Here is a 26773-nt window from a genome sequence, read left to right on the forward strand (position 1 = left end):
CTACATCCGGTATCTTAGCACCTGGAAGACAACATACCCTTCTATTCTCTGGATCAGCTCTGGTTACAGGCCTGTCTATTCTTCTCAATAAAGAGTCCCCAATCACATAGACCTGCCTTTTCCTGGTGACAGTGCTATTCTCCAGTCTCTCCCCTGTTCCCTCTGGCTGCAAGTTCTTTCCATTCCTATTCTCCCTTGTAATCCTCTTCATCCATCCTGTATCCTCCTGGGGCTCATATTTGGTGTAGTCTCCCTTGACTCTTCCCCTTTTCCTATAGGACTAGCTGCTCTTCTCTTCTTCCTTGCCCTTCCACCTTCAATGACTATCTGCTGAGCCCCTTTATTTTCCAACTCTGCAAACCTGTTCTTGGGCTCTATTTCTCCTTCAATAGCCCGTCTTTTCCTCTGCCTGGTTCTTTTAGTCACATGCTTCCACTGACCACTTTCCTTGCCCAGTCTCCCCTCAGAATTCCCCAGTCCTGCTTCCATCTGCAAGTCTGAGCTTTTCCATTCAGATACCTCATGTCTTTGCTCCATAATCTGCTCAAACCCCTTCCTAAACTCAACCAGATTTTCCACTTGCATCTCCAAACCTCAGATGTTTTCCTCCATCAGCTCTATCAGACAGCATTTCATGCAGACAAAACTCTTACCAGGTACCCCCTCCAGGATCATGTACATACTACAGCTTCCACATCCAGTCATCTTCATTGTGTCTTCCACAACATGAGTCACTCCCACTGCTGCCTCTGTATCTGTCATAGCCTTCCCACCTAAATCCTGTTAATCTGGGAAACACAAACCACACCAAAACTCCACCCCCCACAGAAAAAACAGACCCCAAACAAGCACTACAATAAAAACTTCCCTTGCAAGCTCCCACTGAAACTCCCCTGTTTGCAGCTCTGTTTGCTGGCTTCAGTGCCACTGCAGCTGTCTGTGCCACTGCCTGACTGGCTGGCTATCTTTATAGGACCCCTAGTCAGAGAAGCCCCGCCCCCTAATCAGGGCTCAGCTTCTCTCCCAGCACAAAGCCCCTACAAGCCTCTACACATACAAATACTACAAATACAAAACCAAATACAAAAACCTTCTCCTCCAGCAGAACTCCCACTCAAACTCCCCTGTTTACAGCTCTGTTTGCTGGCTCCTGTGCCGCTGCAGCTATAAAAGAGTGGAAGTGACATCATCCCTTGGCCTCAATCCCCCCACAACTCAACACCTGGAAACATGTTTGGAGGACAAAGACTTTGTATGCGGGAGGGCGGGTTCAGGCTGGAAGAGAGTCCCAGCCTGTGTATTCACTCCGATTGTGAATATACATTTATTTCTTATATACCCAACTTTGATCTCTACATTTGCTACTTATAATCACTTAAAATCTATCTTTCGGTAGTAAATAAATCTGTTTTATATTTTACCTAAAACAGAGTGTTTTGGTTGGAGTGCTTGGGAAATTTCAGCTCAGTTTAGAAAGGCTTGAATGTGTCCTCTCCACATAGAAGGAAAGGCAAAATGGTACAGCTCTGGGGTGCAAGGCTAGAGAGCTGGGGGAATTGGCTGGAGCCGCTCTATTGTCGGTTCATGAGTGTCTGGGAGAAACATTCATGTAACTCTATTGGGTGTGTCCCTGCCTGTGGATGTCTGTGTAAGCGTAGTGCCTGCCAGGGGTTTATGGCTTGACACAGCATAACAGTGTGAGGGGCACCCCATGTTGGACAGACAGAGGGCTCAGTGGTCCCACAGTCCAGGTTGCACCCCCCAGGGACCCCGTCACAAGGACCTCACACTTACAAGCTGTCAGATGGTTGGTCTGGAGCACTATTCATCTTACCCCTGCTTACTAAAAGCAAAGTGCAATGTTTCAGATGGCAAGAAGCGGCGCTGGTTGCAGGGAGGTGCTGGCTGCCACTTCCTGCAACTCCCATTGTCCAGAAACGGTGAACCGCTGTCACTGGGAACTGCGGGCAGCTGTGCCTGGGGACAGTCAATGTAACAAACTGACTCATGGCCTGGCAGCGGATTACCCTGAAGGGCCACGTGTGGCCCGGGGGCCGCAGGTTGCCCACCACTGATCTAGATCCGGCTGAGAGCTGTAGTCTGTGAATTTAGAAAATCAGCAGGAAATGGGAAGTGTAAATGTGTTTGTGATGTTCCCCTTTGGTGTTATCCAGACCGGTGATCTGCTAGGTCACTCCAGTCCTTGACTCTGGGAGCCAGCTTTACCCTGCTCTGCTGTGAAAACCCCCACTCCTGGGCTGTTCTTGCACAGCCTCTGGCATGTAAGTTGCTCCTTGGATCATACAACCGAATGACACTAGCTAATATCTCTGGTCCCAGACACAACCCTAGGAACCTCCATCTTGCAGTGTCCGGTTATGCCCGCCAGATGCTGGAAGCTTATATGAGTTCATCAATTTAACAAAGAAATTGATGTGTATCAGGCTTGTTATCCCAAGGGGAGCCTCTGACACACTTCAAACAAAACGCACTGTTTCAGGTAGAATAAACAAACAAATTTATTAACTATAAACATAGATTTTAAGTGATTATAAGTCAAAGCATAACAAGTCAGATTTGGTCAAATGAAATAAAAGCAAAACACATTCTGAGCTGATCTTAACACTTTCAATGCCCTTACAAACTTAGATGCTTCTCACCACAAGCTGGCTGGTTGATCTTCAGCCCGGCTCTCCCCTTTGATCAGCGCTTCAGTCGCTTTGTGTGGTTTCTGTAGATGTAGGTGGAAGAGAGAGGAAGAGCATGGCAAACGTCCCTTCCTTTTATCATGTTGTGATGTTGCACTTCATATGATTTTATGAAAATATCTAATGAGTGTGAATATAATGTAACCAGAATATGCTTAATGCAAAAGGTCTCTTATAAGGTATCATTCAAAGCTTATAATCTACTAAGTGTGTTCATCCTATTTGTATGACTGTATCATTCTTGTATCTGAAACTAGAAATGTAAAATATAACTCTGAGGTCCTATTGTAGTTATGTAAAGTGTGGGTTATTAATGGTGGTTTGGAGTCTTGATGGCTCCCATCAACTAGGACAATTGACGTGGTTCAGACCTGGGTCTGTGTTTGCAGCTGGCTAGCGTGTCTGGCTCAACATGACAGGGTTCTGAAGTCCCAAGCTGGCAGGGAAAACGGGCTCAGAGGTAGTCTCAGCACATCAGGTAACTGTCCCAAGGGGGTCTCTGTAACCGAACCCATCACACATATTCTTTCCTCCACCTTGGCTTTGCCCCCACCCATACAGAGTCAGGTGACCATTACTGAGTCTCTCCAAGCAAGGTTGAGCAATTCCCCTGGTGTGGCCTCATGCAGGTGAGTCATTGCATTGTAGCTCCCTTGCTGGACAATGGCTGTTGATGGGTTGTTTGACACCCTGCCTGGGCATTGGTTAGTTTCCTTGCTGTTGCCTCTGGGGAACTAATATCTGGGTGATTCCCCCAATTTACAGCATGTTTTAGTGACAACCGTACACCTCAATTCTCATAACTTCATATGCGTTGATGGTATACATATATGGCTAGAGAAATGGCTTTCAGCAGATCATAACATTTCCCCTGGTACTTTGCAAGTCATGCTTTATATGTAAGATCACGATTATATGAAAATGAGAAATACGGGGGTTAAAGCACACTCCCCCAAGGTATAGAATGTCACAGTATTTGCATGTCACGTTGGGGCCAGGGGCTGCTGCAGCAATAGTTTCTGAAGTTGCTTGATTGTTGCCTTAATAAACCTTGTTGGATTTCACCCTTTTGGTCTCAGCTTCCACTGCTCAACACAGAGTGCGATAATGTTCAGTGAGGCAAAAAATACACCATGAGCTTTTCAGGCAGAGCTCCCAAGCAGCTCAAGGCGCCTCTTCACAAGTCTGACAGAATGTGACTTACGGCTTTCCTACACTATGCGGGCTACAGTGGCACAACCATGTCACTCTAGCTATGCCACTGTAACCCCATAGTGCAGACGCAGACTAAAGTGATGGAAGGGTTTTTCCATTGCTGTAGGTAATCCACCTTCCCAAGCGACAGTAGATAGGTCAACTTCACCTGCGTGGGTCTGAGATAGTTAACCCTTAACCTGCTGACACTCAATCTTTACCATTGGCTCAGTCTGCTTCTGCATGTCGTCTCTGTAGTCAATTGTCATACAAGTCCTGGTATCATGCTGGCGTTAGCACCTGCAATCAATTTCTTGTGAATTTATTTTCTGGTGGTTCTGATGCAATCTGTGTCTCAGAAGATTTGGTGTCGATTCTGATCTGCATACTGCTCATTGAATCTTCTGATTTAGATATCTGTTGCATATTTGTTGTTGACATTGTACGGTGAAGTCTTAGGTGCCTTCTTTTACATAGAATCATAGAAGATTAGGGTTGGAAGAGACCTCAGGCGGTCATCTAGTCCAACCCTCTGCTCAAAGCAGGACCAACACCAACTAAATCATCCTAGCCAGGACTTTGACAAGCTGGCCTTAAAAACATCTGTCCCTTTCTCCTGTAGGTGTTTCAATGTGATATGACTATGGCTCCTGTAGTTATTTCCCATGTTGGTTGCCAACCTTGTAATGTTTCCATGCATGTGGATCTCAATGATGGAACACAGATAGTGGCTTAGCTGTCCAGTCATAATATTTCTTCTGTCATTCTTGTAGTTGTTTTAATCTGGTGTGAGCCCTCTGCAGTATTTTGGGTTGTAGCAATGTATGTGAAGATGAAAGAGTTGTTCTTAACATCTTTCCCTTCAGCAACCATGCCTCTCAGTGTGGTGTTTCATACTTCAGAAAAACTACGTAGGAATCTCTACCCAAAGCAGCCATTTTGTAAAACATGGATTTTATCATCTGAATGGTTCTCTCAGTCATTCCATTAGATTGCGGCTATCCAGGACTAAGTGAGTGTGTTTCATGCCCCAAGATCACGCCAAGTTACCCACTTCTATGCTTGAAGACAGAATTTGGTCAATCACTAACTTTTTTGGGATTCCATGTCTTGTAAATACAGCTCTGAGTTTAGCAATAACGGAATGTGCTGATTTGTCTGACCAATGGAAAACTTCTAGAAATTTGGAAAAGTAGCCCTATAGGAGTAGATATGAGTGTCTGCCAAAGTAAAAAATGTTTGCAGATATCTTTTTCCATGGGATATCAGGAATCTCATAAGACCATATTGGTTCTTTTTAGTTACTCACCTATGTTCCTGACATACCCTGCATCCTTGTATAAGTTGTTCTGTGTATTGGGATGTACTGGGCCAGTACATTATCTGCTACCACACAACACTTCCTTTGCAAGCCTAGTTTATTACTAAGTGTGACTGGGGTCCAAGTGGGGAGCCTGCTGTGGTCACTCAATTAGGGTGAACTGCAAAGAATGGGGCAGACAATCCCCATCAAACTGGTGGATATTCCAATACTTAGATTTATCAAGCCAGCATAAAACAGCTTCTTTATTACCTTACTGGTAATACTCAGAAGTCCAAACAACACAGATCCCTTAAAGTGGTCCAGCCTCAAGCCTCCATCCTGATATCCATGTCAAATATGATGAAAATTTCTGTAAATCTTATTTCATCGTATAAAAGAAAAGGTTCTACCAATCCCAAAGGATCGGACACATTACCTCCCGGGTTAATGAATGTTTCAGATCTTACCCAAATACACACTTACAGTCAATTCTTATTAACTAAACTAAAATTTATTAAAAAACAAAAGAGAGTATAGTTAAAAGATCAATATACATACAGACATGAGTTCAATTCATTGAGGTGCAGATTCATAGCAGAGATGATGAGGTTTGTAGTTGCAGAGTTCCTTTAGAATTTAGTTCATAGTTCATAGTCCAATGTCCAAATCTCATATTCAGGGTGTACCAGCATAACTGGGACCTCAGTCTTGTGACTCAGATTTCCCCTTATAAAGTCTAAGCAGATCTGAGATGACAGAATCAGGGCTCAAGAATCTTTTATACAATTTCATGTCCTCTTTGACAAGTTGGGATTTCCTCGGGGAACAAAAGGTAATTAGGATGACTTTGAAGGAGGTCCATCACCGGTACTTAGTTATACGAATTAACATAAGGCCATTTACTTTTTCCTCCACCATTCACAGTACATTTCAAAGAGAGATGAATACCAGGATATCCTGTGTTTACAATTCATTTAAATGATATCAGCATACAGCATAGACAGGGATTGTTGATTATATTGTTGTACTCATACATATGTAAATACACAAAAACACAAACATCATCTCCACACATGTCTTTTGAGAGTTATTTATTTTGCAGGATGTTTAACTCTTTCTAGTCATACGTCACACTAAGGTAAAAGTATTACAGAAAAAACATATTAACAACAAGAAAATAACTTCTATGCATGCCAATAGGCTTACCAAAGGTCACTGCTCCATTTATGCAAAGGCTCTTGGTGTCAGTCATTCCAACCCTTCCCTAAGGATCAGGCCCTCTGAATCTGTCTGTCACCGCAAAGGAGATATCTCTGCAACCATGTACGACAGGGATGACTCATGGGCCCCGAGATAAGTGATGCTTCTCATCGAAGACTCCCTGAAGACTTCTGGGTATTGTGCAATCAATTCTTTCTTGCTGGGTGTGTTGGTGTGCTGCATATCTGTTCCGCATATTAGGTTGAGCTGTGTGCAAGCTTTTATGCCTAACAATGGTGTTGTAGATGTCTCAGTGATGAAGAACTGAAGACTGACCGTATCCTTGGCCAGGGCCACTGTTAGGGTGATATCTTCAGAGTCTGTTCTGGAACTACCATATGCTATAAGTATAACCTCAGGCTGCTCTAGCTGGATGGAACCTAGTCTCTTTTCAAAAGGTGAATTGATAAGACATTAGCCTCAGCCCTAGTGTCAAGCTTGAACTTTATAGCAGTGTTTCCCACCTGGTGTGCCGTGGTGAGGCCCAAACAGATGTGCTGTGGAATTTTTTGAAAGACTACATGTGAGAACAAAAAATCTTTTCCTTGTATTTTAATTAGTGTTAGAGTCACACTCTGCAGGCTCTACTCATCATTAACTTTATTGTACAGACTGTGAATGGCAAGGATGGTAAACAGCTTAAACTGAGGCAATAAAATGGCGAGCTCATTTGGAGACATATGGTGGCGTGCCTCAAAATAATGAAATGTATCTGTGGTCAGATGTTGGCTGCTTGTGTGTTCTCTCTGCATGCTGCCCTGGCACTGGCCAGATAGCCCGTGCAGCAGGTTCCGATCAAACTGCCCAATAATCACAGACCCATTTAGTAGTGAAGGCACCAAGCCAGGTTTATTGCCATCAAAGCACCGTGCTAATGCCCCAGCTCAATGTTTACAGGTACACTAACATATGTATGGCCGTGACAATGGTACCTGCTCAGTCAGTGGCGGGACTTTCCACTGCCCCCTAGGCCAGACGAAGGGTTAAGGTGAGGTATCCCAACATTTATAGACTGAGACAAACAATCTGGGATAAATAACTTATGTATCACCTTATGTGTTTTTTGACATGTTTGTTATCTCCCCTTGTACTTTCCTCCTGATATTTCAGACAAAATATCACTATTCATGACTTGTGAAACCATTTTATCGTGTGCTTGGTTGTGGTGTTCTTGTGCTGGCCTGCTGGAATGTGTTTATATATTCAGTGTGTGTTAGCAATGCTGCAATACTGTTGCCAAGTTTGTGTACCAGACACTGACTTGCAGGCAAGCATCTGCTTTTGACAGGGCCCGATTTTTGCTCATAGCATAACTTTTGATGACTTTGGTTCAGGTCTCAGGCTTTGCACCAGGCCCATGCTTCAGGATCTCTCTTTCTACTACAGTATTCAGGTGTGCCGCAGCAGAGAAAAGGTCGGAAACCACTGCTTTATAGTCACATTCCTCATATGCAGTGTACAATACCAAGATGGTTTTGAATGCGCTGTATGATTTCCATTACCCTGTAATACAGTATCTAGAAGGTTTCAGAGAAGCAACCATGTTAGTCTGCATCCGCAAAAAGAAAAGGAGTACTTGTGGCACCTTAGAGACCTTAGAGACTAACAAATTTATTTGATGCATCCACTCCCAGTCTTTATTCAAGCCTAAGTTAATTGTATCCAGTTTGCAAATTAATTCCAATTCAGCAGTCTCTCGTTGGAGTCTGTTTCTGAAGTGTTTTTGTTGAAGAATTGCCACTTTTAGGTCTGTAATCGAGTGACCAAAGAGATAGAAGTGTTCTCCGATTGGTTTTTGAATGTTATAATTATTGACGTCTGATTTGTGTCCATTTATTCTTTTATCTAGAAGAGAGATTGCTCATATTCTTGTTCAGCCAGAGACGTGTGACTTGGTCTTTTGGGAAAGTTTGTTGCTCTGCTCATAGAATAGTGAATTAATTGTTTATATTTCTGATGCAGACATCACTGCAAAGGCTGGGCAGCCTCTGGGTGCTGTGTCTTACCACAGTGTGTGCACAGTTTTGTTGTGTGAGCTGTTGGTGAGTCTGCTTTGTTGTGACTCTCAGGTGGCTGGGGCCTGGCCATGCTGCTCTCTTTCATGTTTCAGAGTAGCAGCCGTGTTAGTCTGTATTCGCAAAAAGAAAAGCAGTACTTGTGGCACCTTAGAGACTAACAAATTTATTAGAGCATAAGCTTTCGTGAGCTACAGCTCACTTCATCGGATGCATTTGGTGGAAAAAACAGAGGAGAGATTTATATACACACACACAGAGAACATGAAACAATGGGTTTATCATACACACTGTAAGGAGAGTGATCACTTAAGATAAGCCATCACCAGCAGCGGGGGGGGGGGGGGGGGGGGAGGGGGAAAGGAGGAAAACCTTTCATGGTGACAAGCAAGGTAGGCTAATTCCAGCAGTTAACAAGAATATCAGAGGAACAGTGGGGGGTGGGAGGGAGAAATACCATGGGGAAATAGTTTTACTTTGTGTAATGACTCATCCATTCCTCTGCCATGTACATTGGCCAAACTGGACAGTCTCTACGTAAAAGAACGAATGGACACAAATCAGACGTCAAGAATTATAACATTCATAAACCAGTTGGAGAACACTTCAATCTCTCTGGTCACTCGATCACAGACCTAAGAGTGGCTATACTTCAACAAAAAAACTTCAAAAACAGACTCCAAAGAGAGACTGCTGAATTGGAATTAATTTGCAAACTGGATACAATTAATTTAGGCTTGAATAGAGACTGGGAATGGATGAGTCATTACACAAAGTAAAACTATTTCCCCATGGTATTTCTCCCTCCCACCCCACCCCCCACAACAAGTGCAGAGAACTCTCTGAACACTGATGCATCATGGTACCCATTCTTTCTAGTAGCCCCCTGTCCCCTCTAACGGACAGGGAAACACCCTGTGTGTGACACAGTCCCCTGACTGACTCACACTAACCCTTAGCCCTGCCCACAGCAGAGTTAGCAGGTGCTTGCTCTGGCCCAGTGTATGCTGGGGAAAGGGTGAGGCAGGAGTTAAGCTTTTATATTCTAATGCAGAATGGATTAATCGGGGGGAGGGGTTCCTTGCCTGGGGAAGGGGAAATGGAGCTCGCAGCCTGAGCCCAAGGAGGCACTGAGGGATGTGCCAGTTCTGTCTCCACAGCCTCACCCCATCTCTGCTTATGACCCCTGCCTGTACTATCTCTCCCATCCACTCTCCCCATCCCTGCTCTTGCCATCTCCCCACACAGCATGGACCAAGTCAGGGGAGCCAGCCCTGTCCCCCAACCTATGTTCCCCTTGCATGTTCCCCCACATATCCCTTTCATCCCAAGAAAGAGCGGTGAGGCCTAGGCAGCACTGTCATGGGAGCAGGCAGGCATGAAGGGAGGGAAGGAGCTGCAGTTGGAGGTGGTGCCAGGGCAGAATCTCACAGCTCAGCAGCAGAGGCCTCTCCTCCCCGAGAGGAAGGGGCTGGGCTCCCCAGCTCTGCTGTGCCAGCCGTCCTGTCTGCTAAGATTCCTCCCCATGCCCGGGAGGAGCTCCAGGGGACACCCCACCACTCATCCATGCCCCATCCCTGGTGATCGTCCCCCGCTCAATAGCATCATCCCTTCCTCCCCACGGCACTGGTCTAAGCAGCCTCCCTTAAGTTTGTGTGAACAGGAGGAAGGGTAGGTGTAGGTATTGCTCTGTCCTTTAATCACTACTGTGAAAATGTTCTTCACTTGTAGTAATAGTTATAAAATTCCCATGAGGTTCACACTGGCCAGAGATAGAGTAACTGGAAAAATTCATAAATTGCAATGCCAGAAGGGACGACTGTGATCATCTACTCTGACCTGCACAACACTGGCCAGAGACCTGCCCAAATAATTCCTAGTGCAGGAAAAACATATCATCTTGATTTTAAAATTTTCATTGATGGAGAATGCAGAACAATCCTCAGTAAATTGTTCCAGTGGTTAATTACGCTCACTGTTAAGTTTATGGAAATAAGGCGTAATTTTTTTCATTTCATTAATTTTTAATTGAGCATTTCCAACCTTTCTGACACGCCTTGTTATTATTAGTCTTATTTAAGTATAGTCCCTTATAGTTAAAAAAGATTTAATTTGTGATAAGATCATGGGAATTCTTATAATGTAAACCACCCTTTAAATGTATGTTTGTTTCAATAACATTTCTTACCATATATCTATTTCTATTGATTTGTTTTTAGAGAAGCTCCAGAATGAACTTCGTAAGTGCCATTCCCACCTTCCCCTAATATAAACTTTATTATAAACTATTTCCCCTTCTGAGGGTCTGGTGCACAGGACAGCTCTCATCTCTCTGTATCTACTTTGTTTCAGAATTGAGAAGAGCTCAAATATATCAAGGTAAATTCAGCTGATATTTTATTCATGTCAAAATTGGGGAGATCTTTGCCCCTTTTCCTTTTGCAATGAACAGGCTCATAGCAAGAGTGACAAAATTCAAGTAGTATTTTCAGAGAGATGAGATAGATGTTCTCCTTTGGGTAAAGTGGTGATTAGTGAGAGGGGATTTCCAACCTTTCCGGGTTTAAACTGTTCTGACAAGATCATTTCCATTACACTGCTCAATACACTCTGCTGAAGAGCAATTTCCCAGACTCCCTGATTTAACTCTCCATTCCCTTCTAATGGAATATGAGGAAAAAAGGAACATGTTGGTCATCCATGGTGTTGGGGAGTTGAACTCTCTAAGGGATGTGGAGGGTCCCAGGGAATATGGTAATCTATTTTACCTTATATTTAAACATTTGCAATGTACAGTGGTTGCGAGATTGCTAATCAGATGTGGAGCCTTTCACTGATAGGCCACTATTCTCAATGCCACCAGGCGAGGCTGATTTTAGGGATCATTGTGCAATGAATAGCTGGTGATAGTTCAGTTACAAACAATTAATGGCTGTGCTCATTATCCTGAAATACTCATATTCATGGCTGAACGCACCACAGAGACTCGCCTGCCCATTACCCTTGGAAATGAATTTTGCATGTGTCAGGTTTGAGGCAGATTGGCAGGATAGTGTAGGAGAAACTTGTACTGCTGCCACCTGTATTGTACATGGGCAATAAATACGGAAAGAGCTTTAGCAGCCAGTGTTTAAATGCTTCTTTCCTTCCTAGAACTACATTCATGCAGCACTCTGGCTCAGTATCTGTCAGCAGAGTGTCAAGCATGCTCAGAAGAGAGGGTGAGTGAAGAAAAGGAGAGGGGGGTGGAGCTCTCAGATGCAGTTTAAGTTGTTATCATCACAGAAAGCAACACATCTTTAGGGTTAAATTTAAATCATGATTCTGGAAAAGGAAACCTGGCAGTCATAAAGTAAAATGACACATGGTGGAAAACCCAGAGAGAGAGAGGGATGAAATGGAGACATAGAGAAAATATATACCTGAGGCTTCTGAAATGACACCTCACAAGATGCCTCAGCCTCCAGTCAAGACCCCATCCACACAATCATGGAAATGGAAGGACTCAACAATCTGCCTACAAGAAGGGGTGTCTTTGGAGAGGGAAAGCAAAAAGTTAATCTTGATGGAAAGCATCTCATGGTTATGAAATAAAAGGAAGTAAGGAATAAATGACAGGTCAGAAAAGGGCAGTGAAGGGTGGTATTTTTAAAAAACTGAAACTAAAAAACCTGTGGTGTTGATTTTAATTTTTAAAGACATAAAAATTTGATAAATTATAGCCAGATCACTGCTAACACTTCTAGCCTAGGTTGCCAAAGTGTTTCCATTCTAGCATCTGAATTCAGTTGCTTATGAAATGTTCACCTCTAGGACTGATATTTTCCATTCCCGTCTCTGTCCTAAGGTGATACCTTTTTATAAAATAAAGATTTCAGCAAAATGGTCCAGCTGGTCTTTAGTAAGAAAAGAATCAGGAAGAAATTCATTTTCCTGTTCCCATGAAACTTAAGTCTTGGTGCCCCAGTCACTCACTCACACACATCCACTGCACATGTTCCCTAGCAATACTACTACATTAACAACTTGTGTAATTTCACATTAATTCACTAAATGTTAGTCCTGGGCATTAGATCCCTCCTAGAGGAGTCCAGTAGATGAGGTTTCGTCTTCTTTCATTTTATGGTACAAAGTGGTAAATAGATGTCAGGAGACTTTTAGGATTCTGTTTGACAGTTCTGGCAGAATTAAACAGCCCCTTGTCGGATTCACTACAAATGTTCTAGAATTAATCTATGGTGCTGTGAGAACTTGTCTATCAGTGATGAGGCCAATACAACTCTTTGGGAGGATTTTGCAGCAGGAGTGAGGTCGGCGTGGACTCAGGCTTATAATAAAAATTCAGTTTCAACCTTACTTATGGAGTGACTGGGGACACTCCCTAATATAGGAAAAAAACAATGTCCTAATATTTTAAGTGGCTACTGTGTCATTCATTTGTTTCTCATATGATGCACCCATGTCACTCATTCATGACAGACTACAGACTATCGTCCCTATTCCCATGCCAGGTACCTGGGAACCTTGGGCACAACCCACCAGACTTCTCCTCATGCTGGAGCCCACAAGGGCCTGGCTCTCCTGGGAATGCAGTGAGAGGCAGTGGCAGCCAGAGCAGCAGTGGGATGGGGGAGCTTCACCTTCAGCGACTTGGGGCCCTTTAACACTGAGCCACCAGCCAGATTCGAAGCTCAATGAAAGGGGAAAGTAGTAAAGCAGTGTGTGGATGTAGTGGGGAAGGTTTTAGCTGCTTTTCAGGGGTTAAAATTTCCCTTAGAGGGAGATACAGGGAAGAGTGAGACAATGTGGATGATAGAAACCATAAATGGTGATAAGTAGATAGAACAGGATATATCCATGCTGGCAGGGAGAGTGGGGAGCAGCAGTGAATCTCTGCTTGACCCCAGCAGAACTCCCTGGGGCCCAGGACCAAGAGCCAGAAAACCAGGGAGTGCTCCAGCTGGGACAGGGCCTGTCAAGGTTCCTTCCCCACTCTGAACTCTAGGGTACAGATGTGGGGACCTGCATGAAAGACTCCCTAAGCTTATTCTTACCAGCTTCGGTTAAAAACTTCCCCAAGGTACAAACTTTGCCTTGTCCTTGAACCATATGCTGCCACCATCAAGCATGTTACACAAAGAACAGGGAAAGAGCCAACTTGGAGACATCTTCCCCCCAAAATATCCCCCACGCCCTACACCCCCTTTCCTGGGGAAGGCTTGATAGAAATCCTCACCAATTTGAACAAGTGAACACAGACCCAAACTCTTGGATCTTAAGAACAATGAAAAATCAATCAGGTTCTTAAAAAAAGAATTTTAATTAAAGAAAAGATAAAAGAATCAGCTCTGTAAAATCAGGATGGTAAATACCTTACAGGGTAATCAGATTCAAAACATAGAGAATCCCTCTAGGCAAAACCTTAAGTTACAAAAAGACACAAAAACAGGAATATACATTCCACCCAGCACAGCTTATTTCACCAGCCATTAAACAAAAGGAAATCTAACGCATTTCTAGCTAGATTAGTTACTAACTAAGAGAAGTTCTGAGGCTGCATTCCTGATCTGTTCCCAGCAAAAGCATCACACAGACAGACTAACCCTTTGTTCCCTCCCCTCCAGATTTGAAAGTATCTTGTCTCTTCATTGGTCATTTTGGTCAGGTGCCAGCGAGGTTATCTTAGCTTCTTAACCCTTTACAGGTGAAAGGGTTTTGCCTCTGGCCAGGAGGGATTTTATAGCACTGTATACAGAAAGGTAGTTACCCTTCCCTTTATATTTATGACAGGTCTGGTGGCTTGGAATAAGTACCAAGAGCCAGTATTTACATGTGGGAGGGGCTCTAAAAACAATTGCTGCCATCAGTTGGGTGGTTCTGAGCTCATTTACTGGTTTAAGAAGAGCTCTCGGTGACCAGGCCAGGTGTAGGGCATAGGCCATTGGTGCCCCCTGACTCTGGACACCTTCCACATGTGTGGAATGCCAGAGGAGGAGTTTGTGAGAAAGACTATCTGTGAGTGCAGGTCATGGCTGTATGAGGCATCTGTGTTAGTAAACCCCTTTAAAGACTTCAGGAATGATGTGAGCCAGGTGAGCTCGACAATCACACCATAGGATGGCCCTAGCAGTTATTACAGCAAGGCCTGTGTAATTACTTCCCTATTTCAGAGTGCCCCATAGCAATGTGAGGGGTTACATTGTGTTCCATCAGAGCGATGAACTGTGACATGGAGTAGAGCATGAACTGACAAGCATGGCATTACAAGGTGCCTGATGGCTGGCAGTTACATGACCCTCATTTATTACTGGCCACTAACCTTTCTGTTTTATGGACAAGGCTGCCAGAAGACTCCAGTAAAGTGAAAGGTATTACAGCTGCCTATATCCTGGCTGTTCTAGACTGAATTCACTGTTAACCCTGGTGCTATGGAGAGTAGTTTCAGAGTCAGCAGCTGCACAAGCCATTCCCCATTGCTCACTGAGCATTGCCACTGATATCACTGGTATGTTTGCTCCTGTGTTGTACTGAAGCCTGGTGCTTAGAGACCAGTGTTCTCCAACTGGTTTTTGAATGTTATAATTCTTGACGTCTGATTTGTTGAAATCAGTGGGACTCTTTCTATTGACTTCAGTGGACTTTGGATCATACCCATAGTGGATAAAGATGGACTAGGTGACTTGGTTTATTTGTACCTTCAAAAATCCCTTACAAGAAGGTATTAAGAAAACTGAGTAGCCATGTGGAGAGATGTAAAGTTCTGGCACTGAATCAAACTGGCTAACAGATAGAAAGTAAACTGTGAGATAAAATGGTCAATTTTGATACCAACTTGAAGTTGAGTGTGTACTACAATGTTCCATACTAATACTGGACTAAACTTACTTTTATCAACTTGAGAAAGGGTTCTGGGCATCATTGTGTGTAGCTCAGTGGAAATCTCTTTTTAAAGTGCAGCAATGGTCAAAAAGCAAACAATGTTCACATGCATATATATGCAATGGAGAATAATATGAAAAATATTTAGCCACTATATAAATCAATTGAATGCTTTTGTGATGCTGATAGGTGGGGGGATTGAACCTGGGACCTCTGGTGCTTAGTGCATGAGCGTCTACTGCATGAGCTAAAAGCCACTTGGCTGTTAGCAAAGGCTTGTAGAGCAGACTTATTTTATCTCTCTCTCTCTAAGTGGTCCCAGTGCCACTACATGGGACAGAACACCACACCCAGGAGGTGTGTGGGTTACACTCTCACCTGGATACTATATGCATAGGGCCCCTCATTTTTGGTTTTTATTTTATTTAATTTTTCCCAGGAATTTATTGGTGTTTAGTACTACAACAACAAAAACAGGTGAAAATTAGTGGAAAAAACTATTAATAATTTTTCTGGGTAAATATCAGGGTTTATTTTGGTAGACAGAAGGACAGGGGAAAAGAGTATTTGATAGGTTAATGCTTTGATGAATGGAATTCAGTGTGCTTTGCTGCAGACCTAAAACACAACTCAAAACACAATGCCACCTTGGAGTTTAAGAAAACAATACATCTCTAATCCCCAAATAAAACTTTTCATTTGAATAAACAGTTTACTGTTGTAGACTTAGAACTATTAGCCTATAAATATTTACATTTAATAATTGAGCCACACCATTTGCAGTGCATACGCTCAACTTCATCCTTTCCTACTGTTTTTATTTTTTAAAATTTTGAATACTTTCTTGTGTTCTGAAACCTATTCTGATACAGATTTTCGTTTTCTTCCCATTTTAGTGTGTCATATCTTTAAATTATCTGCTAACAGCTTGAAATGTGTACGTGGTGGGCATGAGATTCATCAGTATGTTCAGATGTGCATGCACTTCAGAGCTTGCGTGTGTGCCTGTTTGTTTATTGTGTGTATCTTTAGACTAGTAAGTAGCTGTGTGACTCATGCCCTCTCACCTGGGGTGCCCTTTACACTGCTTTGCTGTTGTAGCCTCTAGTCTGGACAACTCACAAGTGGCCTCCAGCACGTAAGTCATTCCCACCTATGTCTGTGTGCACTTGCAAACAGCCAGTCACACTCAGACTCTCACTAGCCCAGGGGTGGCCAAACTGTGACTTGCGAGCCACATGCGACTCTTTTACTGCTAAAGTGCAGCTCACAGAGCCCTGCATGTGCCCTCCCCTCCATTCTCCACTTACCAGACTGGGGGTGGGTGGAGAGCTCGGGACCTTTGCCTTGCAGTGGGGTGGTGGGGTAGGGACTTCAGCCCAGCAGGGAGGGGGGTCTCGGGGTTTCTGCCCAGTGGGGCACACCTGCCTGGGTTCAGGGCTTCAACAGGAGCAGTGCTGAAGTCCTGAGCCCTGTGAGGCACCTCCTGCAGGGCTGAAGACCCGGCCCCAGCAGGTGCGCCCCAGCTTTTGAACTTCTGAAGATTGTTGTATGTGGCTTGGAGGGTCAGTAAGTTTGGCCACCCCTGCACTATCGTGAATTACAGGCAGGGTGACCCCAGCCCGCTCCCAGTCTCAGACTAACTTCCCCAAGAAATGTACATTTTATACTGTCCAGCTCTCTCCTGGACAATGCAAGCTTATATAAAGTCTGTCATTTTATTAATAGAAATGAGATGCACAACTCTTGTTATGCCAAATGGAGTTCCCAAACACTTCAATTCAAACACACTGGTTTAGATAAAACAAGTTTGTTAACTACAGAGAGATAGATTTTAAGTGAGTACAAGTAATGAGGCATAAAAATCAGAAATGGTTACAAGAAAAATAAAGATAAAATGCAACTAATGCCTAACTTAACAAACTGTGTTACATTCACAGCAAAGTTTCTCTCATCTTACTGGGCAAACTTCTTAGCCATGAGCCCCTTTTCTGTGTAATGGCTGCTTCCTTTATTCCTTCTGGTGCAGTCAACTGATGAGAATGAGAGAGGAAGAAGAGGGGTGGGTTTTGGGGTGTTTGTCCGTCTTTTGTAGTGTCAGTCCCTCCTTTGAAAAACATTCCCCGCTGAGATTCAGGAGACGGAGTGTCCATAGGCAAGGATGTTTCCTGCTCATTTTTTGTCACCTCTTTGAGGTTTCTTTGTCTACCCTTCCTGCTTGATGACTCTGTTTACTGCTTAAGTGCATATTAAGCAGATCACACATTGCTTTGTTTAGGACAGACCTGTTTGCCAACTTCTGTTTGGTCAGGACTGTGGTTTGGAACATGTGTTAATAATACCATAAAGTGGAACCTTCTATCTTTACATACTATGTTGCCCCACAAATTTTATCAGGAGAATATTGACCAGAATTTATGAGTTTTCAGAAAATACCTCATAAGGCATACTGTGTACAAATATTATTTCAATAGTGTGCAAGTGAGAAATATAGTGGTACAGACTATCACAGCATCTACTATATATTATCTAATATTATTTTAATTAAACTCACTTTATAGGTAACAATTTACATTTATGAAATAACAGAATTTGGAATGAGAAAATACAACCCACTAGAACATAAATCACACCTTTATGCATTCCCTTTTCATTTTCTCAGTTTTCAGCCTCTGTAAGCCCAGAGTTTGGAGGAAAATTTTTTAGGATGTTTAGTTAACTCTTGAGCAATCCTCTTGTGCAGTCTTTGTTTACTGTTTTGAGTTCCAGCTTAAATATCAATATGGATTCCTTGGTGTGATGTGGTGCCTTCTTGATTGAACATTTATCCCTCTGCTCCTTTTTTGGTTTACAGTTCCTTTGCTCTCTGACAATTTTTCTATTCCTTTCACTTCATCTAATATACCTCAAGATGCTGTCCAGATGTTTTATTTTACAGTCCTTACTATTTTTTCATTTTCACTACAACTCTTTTCCTCTTTATTTCTTAAGTCTTTAATTATAGTTTATCTTTTATTGCAGTTTATTTCATTCCCATTTCATTCTTGCTTTACTTAATAGTTTTCTAACAATGTTTTTCTAATAATTTCTTAGATTACATCAAGACTCTAGTTATTTTGCCTCTTGTTTAATTGCACTATTCTTCCTTTAACGTTTCCACTTTTCCCCTTCTACCTTTTTTCTTTCAAAGTACTGTCCCTTTTGTCACTGTTCCTACTATTTCTGTCTGTCCTGTCCCCCCTGAACTGGATTTTCTCCCTTTCAGCTCTGATCCTGGAAACCCTCTGATGACACAACTTGCCTACTGGGGTCTGTATCCACTGGCTCCCCACTTACTGGGTTCCTTCTTTTCTGATGTTGGTTGCTGCCTCTTCTGCTACTGGCCTCTCTTTCTCCCAGTATTGGGCAGCTTCCTCCAGACTCCACCAGCCATTTTTGCTGCTGCCCATTTAGCCTGCACTCAGCATTGTCGTCGTCCCCCCCTTTTTCCTTCCCCACAACCCATCCCAGCTCCAGCTCACCCCTTTTCAGTTGCCCTGCAATCCTTGGAGTTCTTTTGAGTCTCCCCAGAACAGTTATTTTGGGCTCCCTCTTTTTTTAAAAAAAAAAAATTCTAAACCCAATGAGACTGCCTCCGAGCTGCCAACCTGTGTTGCTCCCATACTCCTTTGACCCAACAGTATCAAATAAAGGTGGGGCAGAGAGTAGGCTGAGTGGGACCCGGGGGGAGGTAATTGGGGCAAGAGGGAGGCTGGGGGCGGGGTGCAGAGGACTATGATAAGGAGGGAAATGGAGGGGATTGAATGGCAGCTGAGGGGTGGGGGGAGAGTCCCTTTCCAGCAGCCAAGGAAGATAGTGTTGCCAGTTTTCGCCAACTGATCAAGACTCACAGGATTTTGGCATCTGCAGGAGGAGCTTTTATGATGACACAAGAAGTTCCTCTCGTTCTGTCATTTTCAGGGCAGGCATGCAGCCAGAGCTCTGTGCAAGAGCTGAGGACACAGAACTGCCTTGCCATAGAGGAAAGAGGGGAGTGAGGAGTCAGAGTAGTGGTGTTGCTGGCACCTGGAGAGAGGAGTCCCAGGGCAGGCGAGTGGCGACCTCAGAGGAACTGGTGCAGCTGGGTTCCAGTCCTAGGGCAGTGGGAGACAGAAGTGTTGCTGCTGGGTCATGGTAGCACAACAGTGAAAAACAAACCAAATAAAAAACACACAACCCTAGACTAAAAACAATACTTGATTTTAAGAAAGCCTCATGAGTTGAGGGTCTGGCACCTGATTTTTGATGTCTTGAGGCTGGCAATACTGCTAGCATGTTAGCACATTCTCTAACAGTGACTGATTTAGTAAGGAAGACAAACCCTCTCAGGGCATGGAAGAGGCATTTCTCTGCAGTGGGGTTCTTTTCCTTTGTTCCCTATTATCACATTCTATATAATCTGATGGGAAAACATAGTAAAGCTGGTTCATCTCTCTGGAAAGGCTGAGGGACAGATAGGGAAGGTTTTGAATCTCAGGCCTGAATCAGCTGATGCTTTTACTCTGCCAGTAGAATGAATCATTCTGACACTTTCCTGAGCTCTTTGATCTACTCCTTGTTCAGAGCTGGGTAAACTGGAGGAAGAAGAGTCACTAATTGGCTGACAACTCAGACAGATTGTGTCACAGAAATGAATACAACCTTGCATAGAGCCAAGATCTGCCTCTAAAGCTCTGATTTTTCTCTCTCTGCAGCCAGCGTGATTCTGGATCCAATCACTGCTCATCCTGATCTCATCCTGTCTGAGGATCAGAAATGTGTAACAAAAGGAGACACAGCACAGAATGTGCCAGACAATCCTGAGAGATTTGATTCTTCTGTGTGTGTCCTGGGTTCTGAAGGTTTCACATCAGGGATACATTACTGGGAGGTGGAAGTAGGGAATGGTGGTGACTGGTGGGTTGTAGGGGTTGCCAGAGAGTCTGTAAGGAGGAAGGGATGGCTCAATTTTAGGCCAGTGGAGAAGATCTGGGTTGTGGAGTGTGATTGGGGTAAATACCAGGCTCTTGACTCCTCTGTGACTCATCTGCCCCTGAATGAGCGGCTTGGAAAAATTGGGGTTTCTCTGAACTTTGAAGAGCGCCATGTAGCATTTTATGATACTGATAACATGGTGGCAATATACACTTTCAAAGAGGTCTCTTTCTCTGATGAGAAAATCTTTCCTTTCTTCTGTGTCTGGAGAACTCCAGGAAAATATATCAAACTGTGTGACCGAGAAAAGAGGTAGCCCTACATTTTCAAGTGTCCATTATTTTTTGTGCCCGCACTCAAAATTAGTGGGCACTTATGAAAATTTAGAGATTACTTCTCTGGGCCCAGAATTTTGTACCTTTCAAAACTAGAAAGCATGAATGCTCAGGAGAAAATGACAATGGCACAGCATTTACTCAAGCTATTTTTCTAACATCTAGTATTCTGGAGGCCAAGTGTGAAAAATGAAGGCGGACGGGGGTGGGGGCGGGGAGCGAGAGCTCCCTTTTATGAACACACAGCCAGCCAGTTAGCTGTAAAATTCCTCTTGGTAGCTGTTCTCTGCTTGCTTTACCTGTAAAGGGTTAAAAAGTCCCCTAGGTAAAGAAAAAGAAAAGGAGTGGGCACCTGACCAAAAGAGCCACTGGGAAGGCTAGAACTTTTTAAAATTGGGAAAGAACTTTCTCTTTGTCATTCTCTGGGCTGCAGGGACACGGAGCAGAAATGCTATAAGCAGGAGTGCTGTGTAAGGTTTGAACCAGGTATGAAAAATTATCTTCCATACCTAGAAGGAATCATTTGATAGGGAATGTTTAGATAAACGCAATCAGGTTTATTTCTTTATTTTGGCTTGTAGATCTCCCCAGATGCTTTTGTTTGCTTGTAATCTTTAAGCTGAACCCTATTTTGGTGCTTAATTTTTGGAATTCCTCTTAAAATCTAGCAAAAGCCTAAGTTCCAGATGTATTTTGTTTCTTTTTTAATAAAGTTTACTTTTAAGAACAGGATTTGGATTGTTGGGTCCTAAGAGCTTTGTGCCTATGCTGTTTGATTAGCTGGTGGCAATGGCTAATTTCCTTTGTTTTCTTCTCAGCTGTTCCCCGGAGGTGGGGTGAAAGGGCTTGAGGGTACCCCATAGTGGGGAATTCCCAAATGCTCCTTCCTGGATCCAAGGGATTTTTTTTTTTTTTTTTTGCATTTGGATGGTGGCAGCGTTTACCAAGCCAAAGTCAGAGAAAAGCTGTAACCTTGTAACCAAGCTGTAACCTTGGGAGTTTAATACAAGCCTGGAGTGGCAAGTATTAACTTTTAGAATCCTTGTGGGCGCCCACCTTCTGCACTCGAAGTGCCAGAGTGGGAATTCAGCCTTGACACCAAGTCTACACAGGGTCTGAATGAACTCTCCCCTGTCCCCTCTCCTATTGAGGGGCTGGCAGAAAAGACGTCAGGAACAGACCATGTTTGCAAAGACACCCTACTCTGCCTAGGTCCACACCATGATTGAGCTTCTTTGCCAAAATGATCAATTATGGCTGGTTTGGGGTTATAAATAACTTTAGTACTTGAATACAGAGGTAATGAAATGTTGTTATCCTGATTGTATGGGTAAAGGACAGCAGAACTGTTCATAGCGTGCCCTGACTGAGGTTTCATTTAGGGTGACCCCCCCCAAACTAAACAGGGGTAGGAATGCTAAATCCTAGTGAAAGGGAAAGAGGGTGGGGACAGGTGGTTATATCTGGTGGTATGGGTGCTGCCTAAAGAGTCCTAGACACCATTCGACTTTCACTACAGAGCTCCTTAGACTCAATTAAAGACTGGAGAGGTAATCCCAAAGTCAAGGGGAAATAAGGTGAGATAGTAAAATGGGGTGTAGATAGGTCTTGAAGAGAGGAATCTGGGAAAGGGAGAAGGTGGGAATGACTTTTTGTTTCTGGATAAATGTTGATAACTACAAAGTAATACACATTGAAAAACATAGTCCCAGCTATGCAAAATGATGAATCTAAATTAGCTCCTTTTCCTTGTGATGCCATATGATTGGAACATTACCATTTATATCATTAATATTGCCACTATTATACAATTGCAACAAATCTTGTACAAAGTATGTCATGTATGGTATCAATGGAAAAGTTACAATCTATCAAATATCACTATCCTGTTTGTATGCACATATCATTTTTGTATCTGAATATTGACTATATACCTGTATTTTAAATGTGTTTGTTTCTTGGGAAACACCTACAAGGCAGTTTGCATCAAGTCTAGCCAGCACTAAAATCTTGGGATCAGAAGAACCTTTTATTTGATTAAATTGTTTCTAAATAACCACTCATCATTAAGTCTGGTGTCTGAGTGATGAAACAAGGGTTTGGATACCTAAAGAGATTGTATTTCTAACTTCTTGTTAACCAGTGTGATGAGACAGAAGTTTATTTTTCCATAGGATATGCCAAGTCAGTCACAAAAATAATCAGCAGTTTGGGGTGGGTCTGCCCCATTTCTCGGCAGTTTGTCCTGAATTTTGTATTTTCAGTTGTGACCCACTGAAGGACAGGGACATTTGGCATATTTTTTGCATGATTCACAGAAACAGGTCAATTAAGCTTTGGATCAGAATGCCACGCTATTCAAACATTTGAAATTAGATACTGAGAGTTTTAATGGTTAGAGAGTAATTTCAATGAGTAAGCAATGACCATATGAGGGTCTTTACATAAAAAACCCTGGAAGATTTATGCTCACAAAAGGGGTTATCCTTTAGGAAGAAAGTTACTGATCAAGAACTGAAAAGTCTGTTCATGGCCAGTGATCAGAAAGCAGGGGCTCCACTCTCACCTGCCCAAAATGCAGCTGCTGAAGCAGAAGCAGTGGGAATTCTAGCAGTGGAAAATGAACAACAATTTGCATATGAACAAAAACGGGCAGATCTTCAATTGCAGGAAAAGCAAAAGATAAGAAGCTCATCAAAGGTGGATGGAACAGATGGCTGCTGAGGAAAGGGCTCATCAAAAACAGCTAGAAGCTGCCAGCCTTCAGCTCCAAGTCTTGGAAAAGGAAAAGAATCTGCCACAGTCTGAAACTGCATCTGCCCTCCACAATAGCAAAAATTGGGAAAGGACTTGTCCCATTTACAAAGATACTGAAGACATGGAGGAATTTTTGTCTACCTTTGAATACCTATCCAGTTTTCACAAAGACTCAGACGAACAATGAATGCCTGTCCTGCTAACCAGGTTGACTGGAAAAGCCAGAGTGGTATTTAATGAATTAAGAGCGCAAGAAGCATTTGATTATGTGCTCTTTAAAGATCATTTTAAAATGTTTAATGACTGTACTTTTTTGGAATGCGCTCATAAATTAGTGTGTTTTGTTAAAAAGTGGGTTGTGGGAGCAAAGGCTCAGGGGAAGTTTGAGACATTTTTGGATTTAATCACTTTGGAACAATTTTTGGGCATTGTTTCTGAAAATATTAGAGCAGCTGTTTGTGAGAGAGAACCCTCAGTCTAAATGGCTGCAGAAATTGCTGATGCTTATCTACATAATAGAAATTATGAAAAGTCTAAACCCCAGTTTAAAAGGAATGACGGTTTTAAAAATAGGTCTAGCCCTACTTCTATTAGAAAAGCACAGAGGAGCCCAGAACATAAAACTCTTATTCTAAGGGGAGACAAATGGTCTATCATTTGGGTGGTACACGTGGACTTGATAATCAAGCCAGAGTGTCCAAATTTGAAAAAATAAACCAGCAACCCCAAATACCATAAAGCCCCCCAACATCAACTCTATAACTCTTTAAGCATAGAAAGTGACCAGATAAAGCCCAACACTGCCACCTTGTGTGTAAATGCTGTTACTGTTGTCTCTGAAGGAATTAGCCTTAGGAACCATATTAAAGCTAAGTTTCAGAGTAGCAGCCATAGGAAGAAGAAGGAGTTAATTAGCCGTGCAGAAATTAATGAAAAAAAGTGTATGGCATGGAGGGACACTGCAGCCGATATTACTTTGGTAAAGTCTTGTCAGAGAGGAAGATTATTTGCCATATGAGAGTGTGACTATTGTAGCACTAGCTGAGTATTTTATAAATGTGCTTTTAGCTAAAATCCACCTTAAATAGGAGGAATGTGATGATTTCATGGTAGTTGGTGTAAACAATTCAATTCCTGCAGATGTGTTAATTGGGAATGATAGTAAAGCTACGTTCAGTCAAGTTAATATCATGATCTAACCACAGGGAGAATATGAATGTGTTTCATCTGTATTATCTGCTAGCAGTGTGGAGAATGGTGGAAAGGAGGGGAATGTTCCCAAGCCTTTATCTGTTTGAGGCTCCAAACATTTGTCTGTAAACAGCTAGGTGTCCTGGGACAAGGGAGAAACTGTCTCCAACTGTTTGTCTGTTGGGAGTGGCAACTTGCCTGTTAAGGAAGCCATCCCATTATCCATGGAGTTGTCTGTAGACAGCCATGGCTGCTGAGACAAGGGAGAGGATTTCTCCAAGTGTTTATCTGTTAGGAAAGTTAACCTGACTGGTGACCGTAAGGTAGGCTGTGAATAAGCAGAAAGTGCCTCTCAGCGTATGCTGGTTGAGGACTTGTCAGTTGTCCCAGAATTGGTTCTGGATTTAACTGAAACCCAGAAAGAGTCTGTTGTTGCTCAGGAAGATGTTTCTTTAGAGCAAGCCCTAGCTGAAGAGGGTAAGAGCAGAATTTATGTGAAAGATGGATTGTTGCTTAGAGAGGTTCCTGAAGACAAAAATCCTCATGATGGTTTTTGCAAATAGTTTGCTGCAACTGTGGGGTGTGGAAGTGATTTTGATTGAGTTAGCTCAGAATGAATCACTGTTTGTACAAAGCAATAGTTTATTTGTTGAGAGACTCGTTTCAGTTCCTAATTGCCAGAGTCTTTCAGATGTGTATGGATCCAATGAACTCACTTTAGAAAGATCCAGTGTGGATGACTTAGGGCTTGTCTACTCTGGCAATTTACAGCGCTGCAACTTTCTCGCTCAGGGGGGTGAAAAAACACTGTGCGCCAAACTCTGGTAGCTACACCTCTCGTGGAGATGGTTTTTTAGAGCACTGGGAGAGAGCTTACCCTCTTCAGCTAGAGCTCTCCCAGCACTCTGCCATGACTACACAGGCCACGTTAAAGCACTGACAGTGTAGACTATCAGAAGGTCTCAGATAGGGTGAAAATTGCTCGGGAGGTTGAACAGCCCTATAACCAAGTGGTTACCCCAGGGCTCTGTGCTTTCGCCAACCCTGTTCAGCCTTTACATCAATGACCTGCCAACAATGGATTCACAAAAATTCATTTACGCAGATGACATCTGTTGCGGTACCTAGGCCCAGATGTTCCATGAGCTTGATGCCACCTTAAACCGGGACATAACAAAGTTAGCTGACTACTGTAAGACTTGGGGCTTCTAGCAATGCATCATAAAAACAGTCTCCAGTTTGTTCCATCTTCATCACACCAGTGCAACCCGAGAACTGAATGTTTATCTAAATGGTCAGAAGATGAAGCATGAAGTAGAACCGGTCTATCTAGGTGTGACCTTAGACCACACACTGAGTTACCATGCCTGCCTGAAGAAGACAGCAGCTAAAGTTAAGATACGCAACAATCTTCTTAGCAAACTAGCAGGTTTGTCATGGAGCCTGTGCTCCAACTCTGCGGACATCAGTTCTTGCCGCCTCATATTCGGTGGTGGAGTACTGTGCAACAGTATGGAGCCAATCGTCACACACCAAACTGGTGGGTACACAGTTACTTGCCACCATGTGTATCATCTCTGGCACTTCATGTCCGACTCTACTCCCATCGCTCCCAGTTCTGAGCAATATTGCTTCTCCTCATATCAGACAAGAGGTTGCCACTGGCAAGTTATTGGAGAAAGTATGCTCCAACTCCAAAGTATGCTGCAGAATGACCTTTTTAAACCAGCAGCTGCACGTTTGCTGTCATGTCGCTCATTATGGTCTCATCTGCCATGCCAACATGTTAGGGCAGAAACACTCTGGCAAGAGGAATGTATATCTGTTATAATCTCCAACGAGTCCCTCGTCGCCAACCCCACAATTTGCCCTCCTGGTTTTGACCTGCCCCGTCACCAGTGGTCCCTGTTGAACAGGTTGCAGACTGGGCAAGGTCTCTGTGCAGCCAACCAGTATCGCTGGGGCCTTCATGACCGCCCTTTGTGCAGCTGTGGCACAACACGTGCACATTGTCGATGAATGCCTGCTGACTAGGTTCAGCTGTGGCCTAGAAGAACTGCATCATACCACTGAAGATGCCATCGCTTGGCTAGACAACTATGCACACGCTAAATAAAAAACCAAGTAGCTGTGCTTGGCCAGCATATTGGCCAGACAATGTTGTTGGAACATGAATGT

The 26773-nt window shown here is 43.2% G+C and overlaps 1 protein-coding gene across 3 annotated transcripts in view; it reads left to right on the plus strand.

Annotated features, from left to right (window-relative positions):
• LOC119842498 (butyrophilin subfamily 1 member A1-like) overlaps window positions 1-22710 on the plus strand; it is a 64753-nt gene extending 42043 nt beyond the window's left edge. For 2 of the 3 annotated variants that reach the window (XM_043496995.1, XM_038370742.2), the window contains exons 5-7: window positions 10700-10720; window positions 10833-10859; window positions 20093-22710. In XM_043496995.1, the coding sequence (XP_043352930.1) occupies window positions 10700-10720; window positions 10833-10859; window positions 20093-20628 (584 nt within the window). In that variant the 3' untranslated portion in view covers window positions 20629-22710. The remainder of the gene's footprint in view (window positions 1-10699; window positions 10721-10832; window positions 10860-20092) is intronic. The other variant, XM_038370747.2, reaches the window with a different exon arrangement.
• The last annotated feature ends 4063 nt before the right edge of the window (window positions 22711-26773 follow it).

This window comes from Dermochelys coriacea, chromosome 14 (genome assembly GCF_009764565.3).
Source record: "Dermochelys coriacea isolate rDerCor1 chromosome 14, rDerCor1.pri.v4, whole genome shotgun sequence".
Lineage (NCBI taxonomy): Eukaryota > Metazoa > Chordata > Testudines > Dermochelyidae > Dermochelys > Dermochelys coriacea.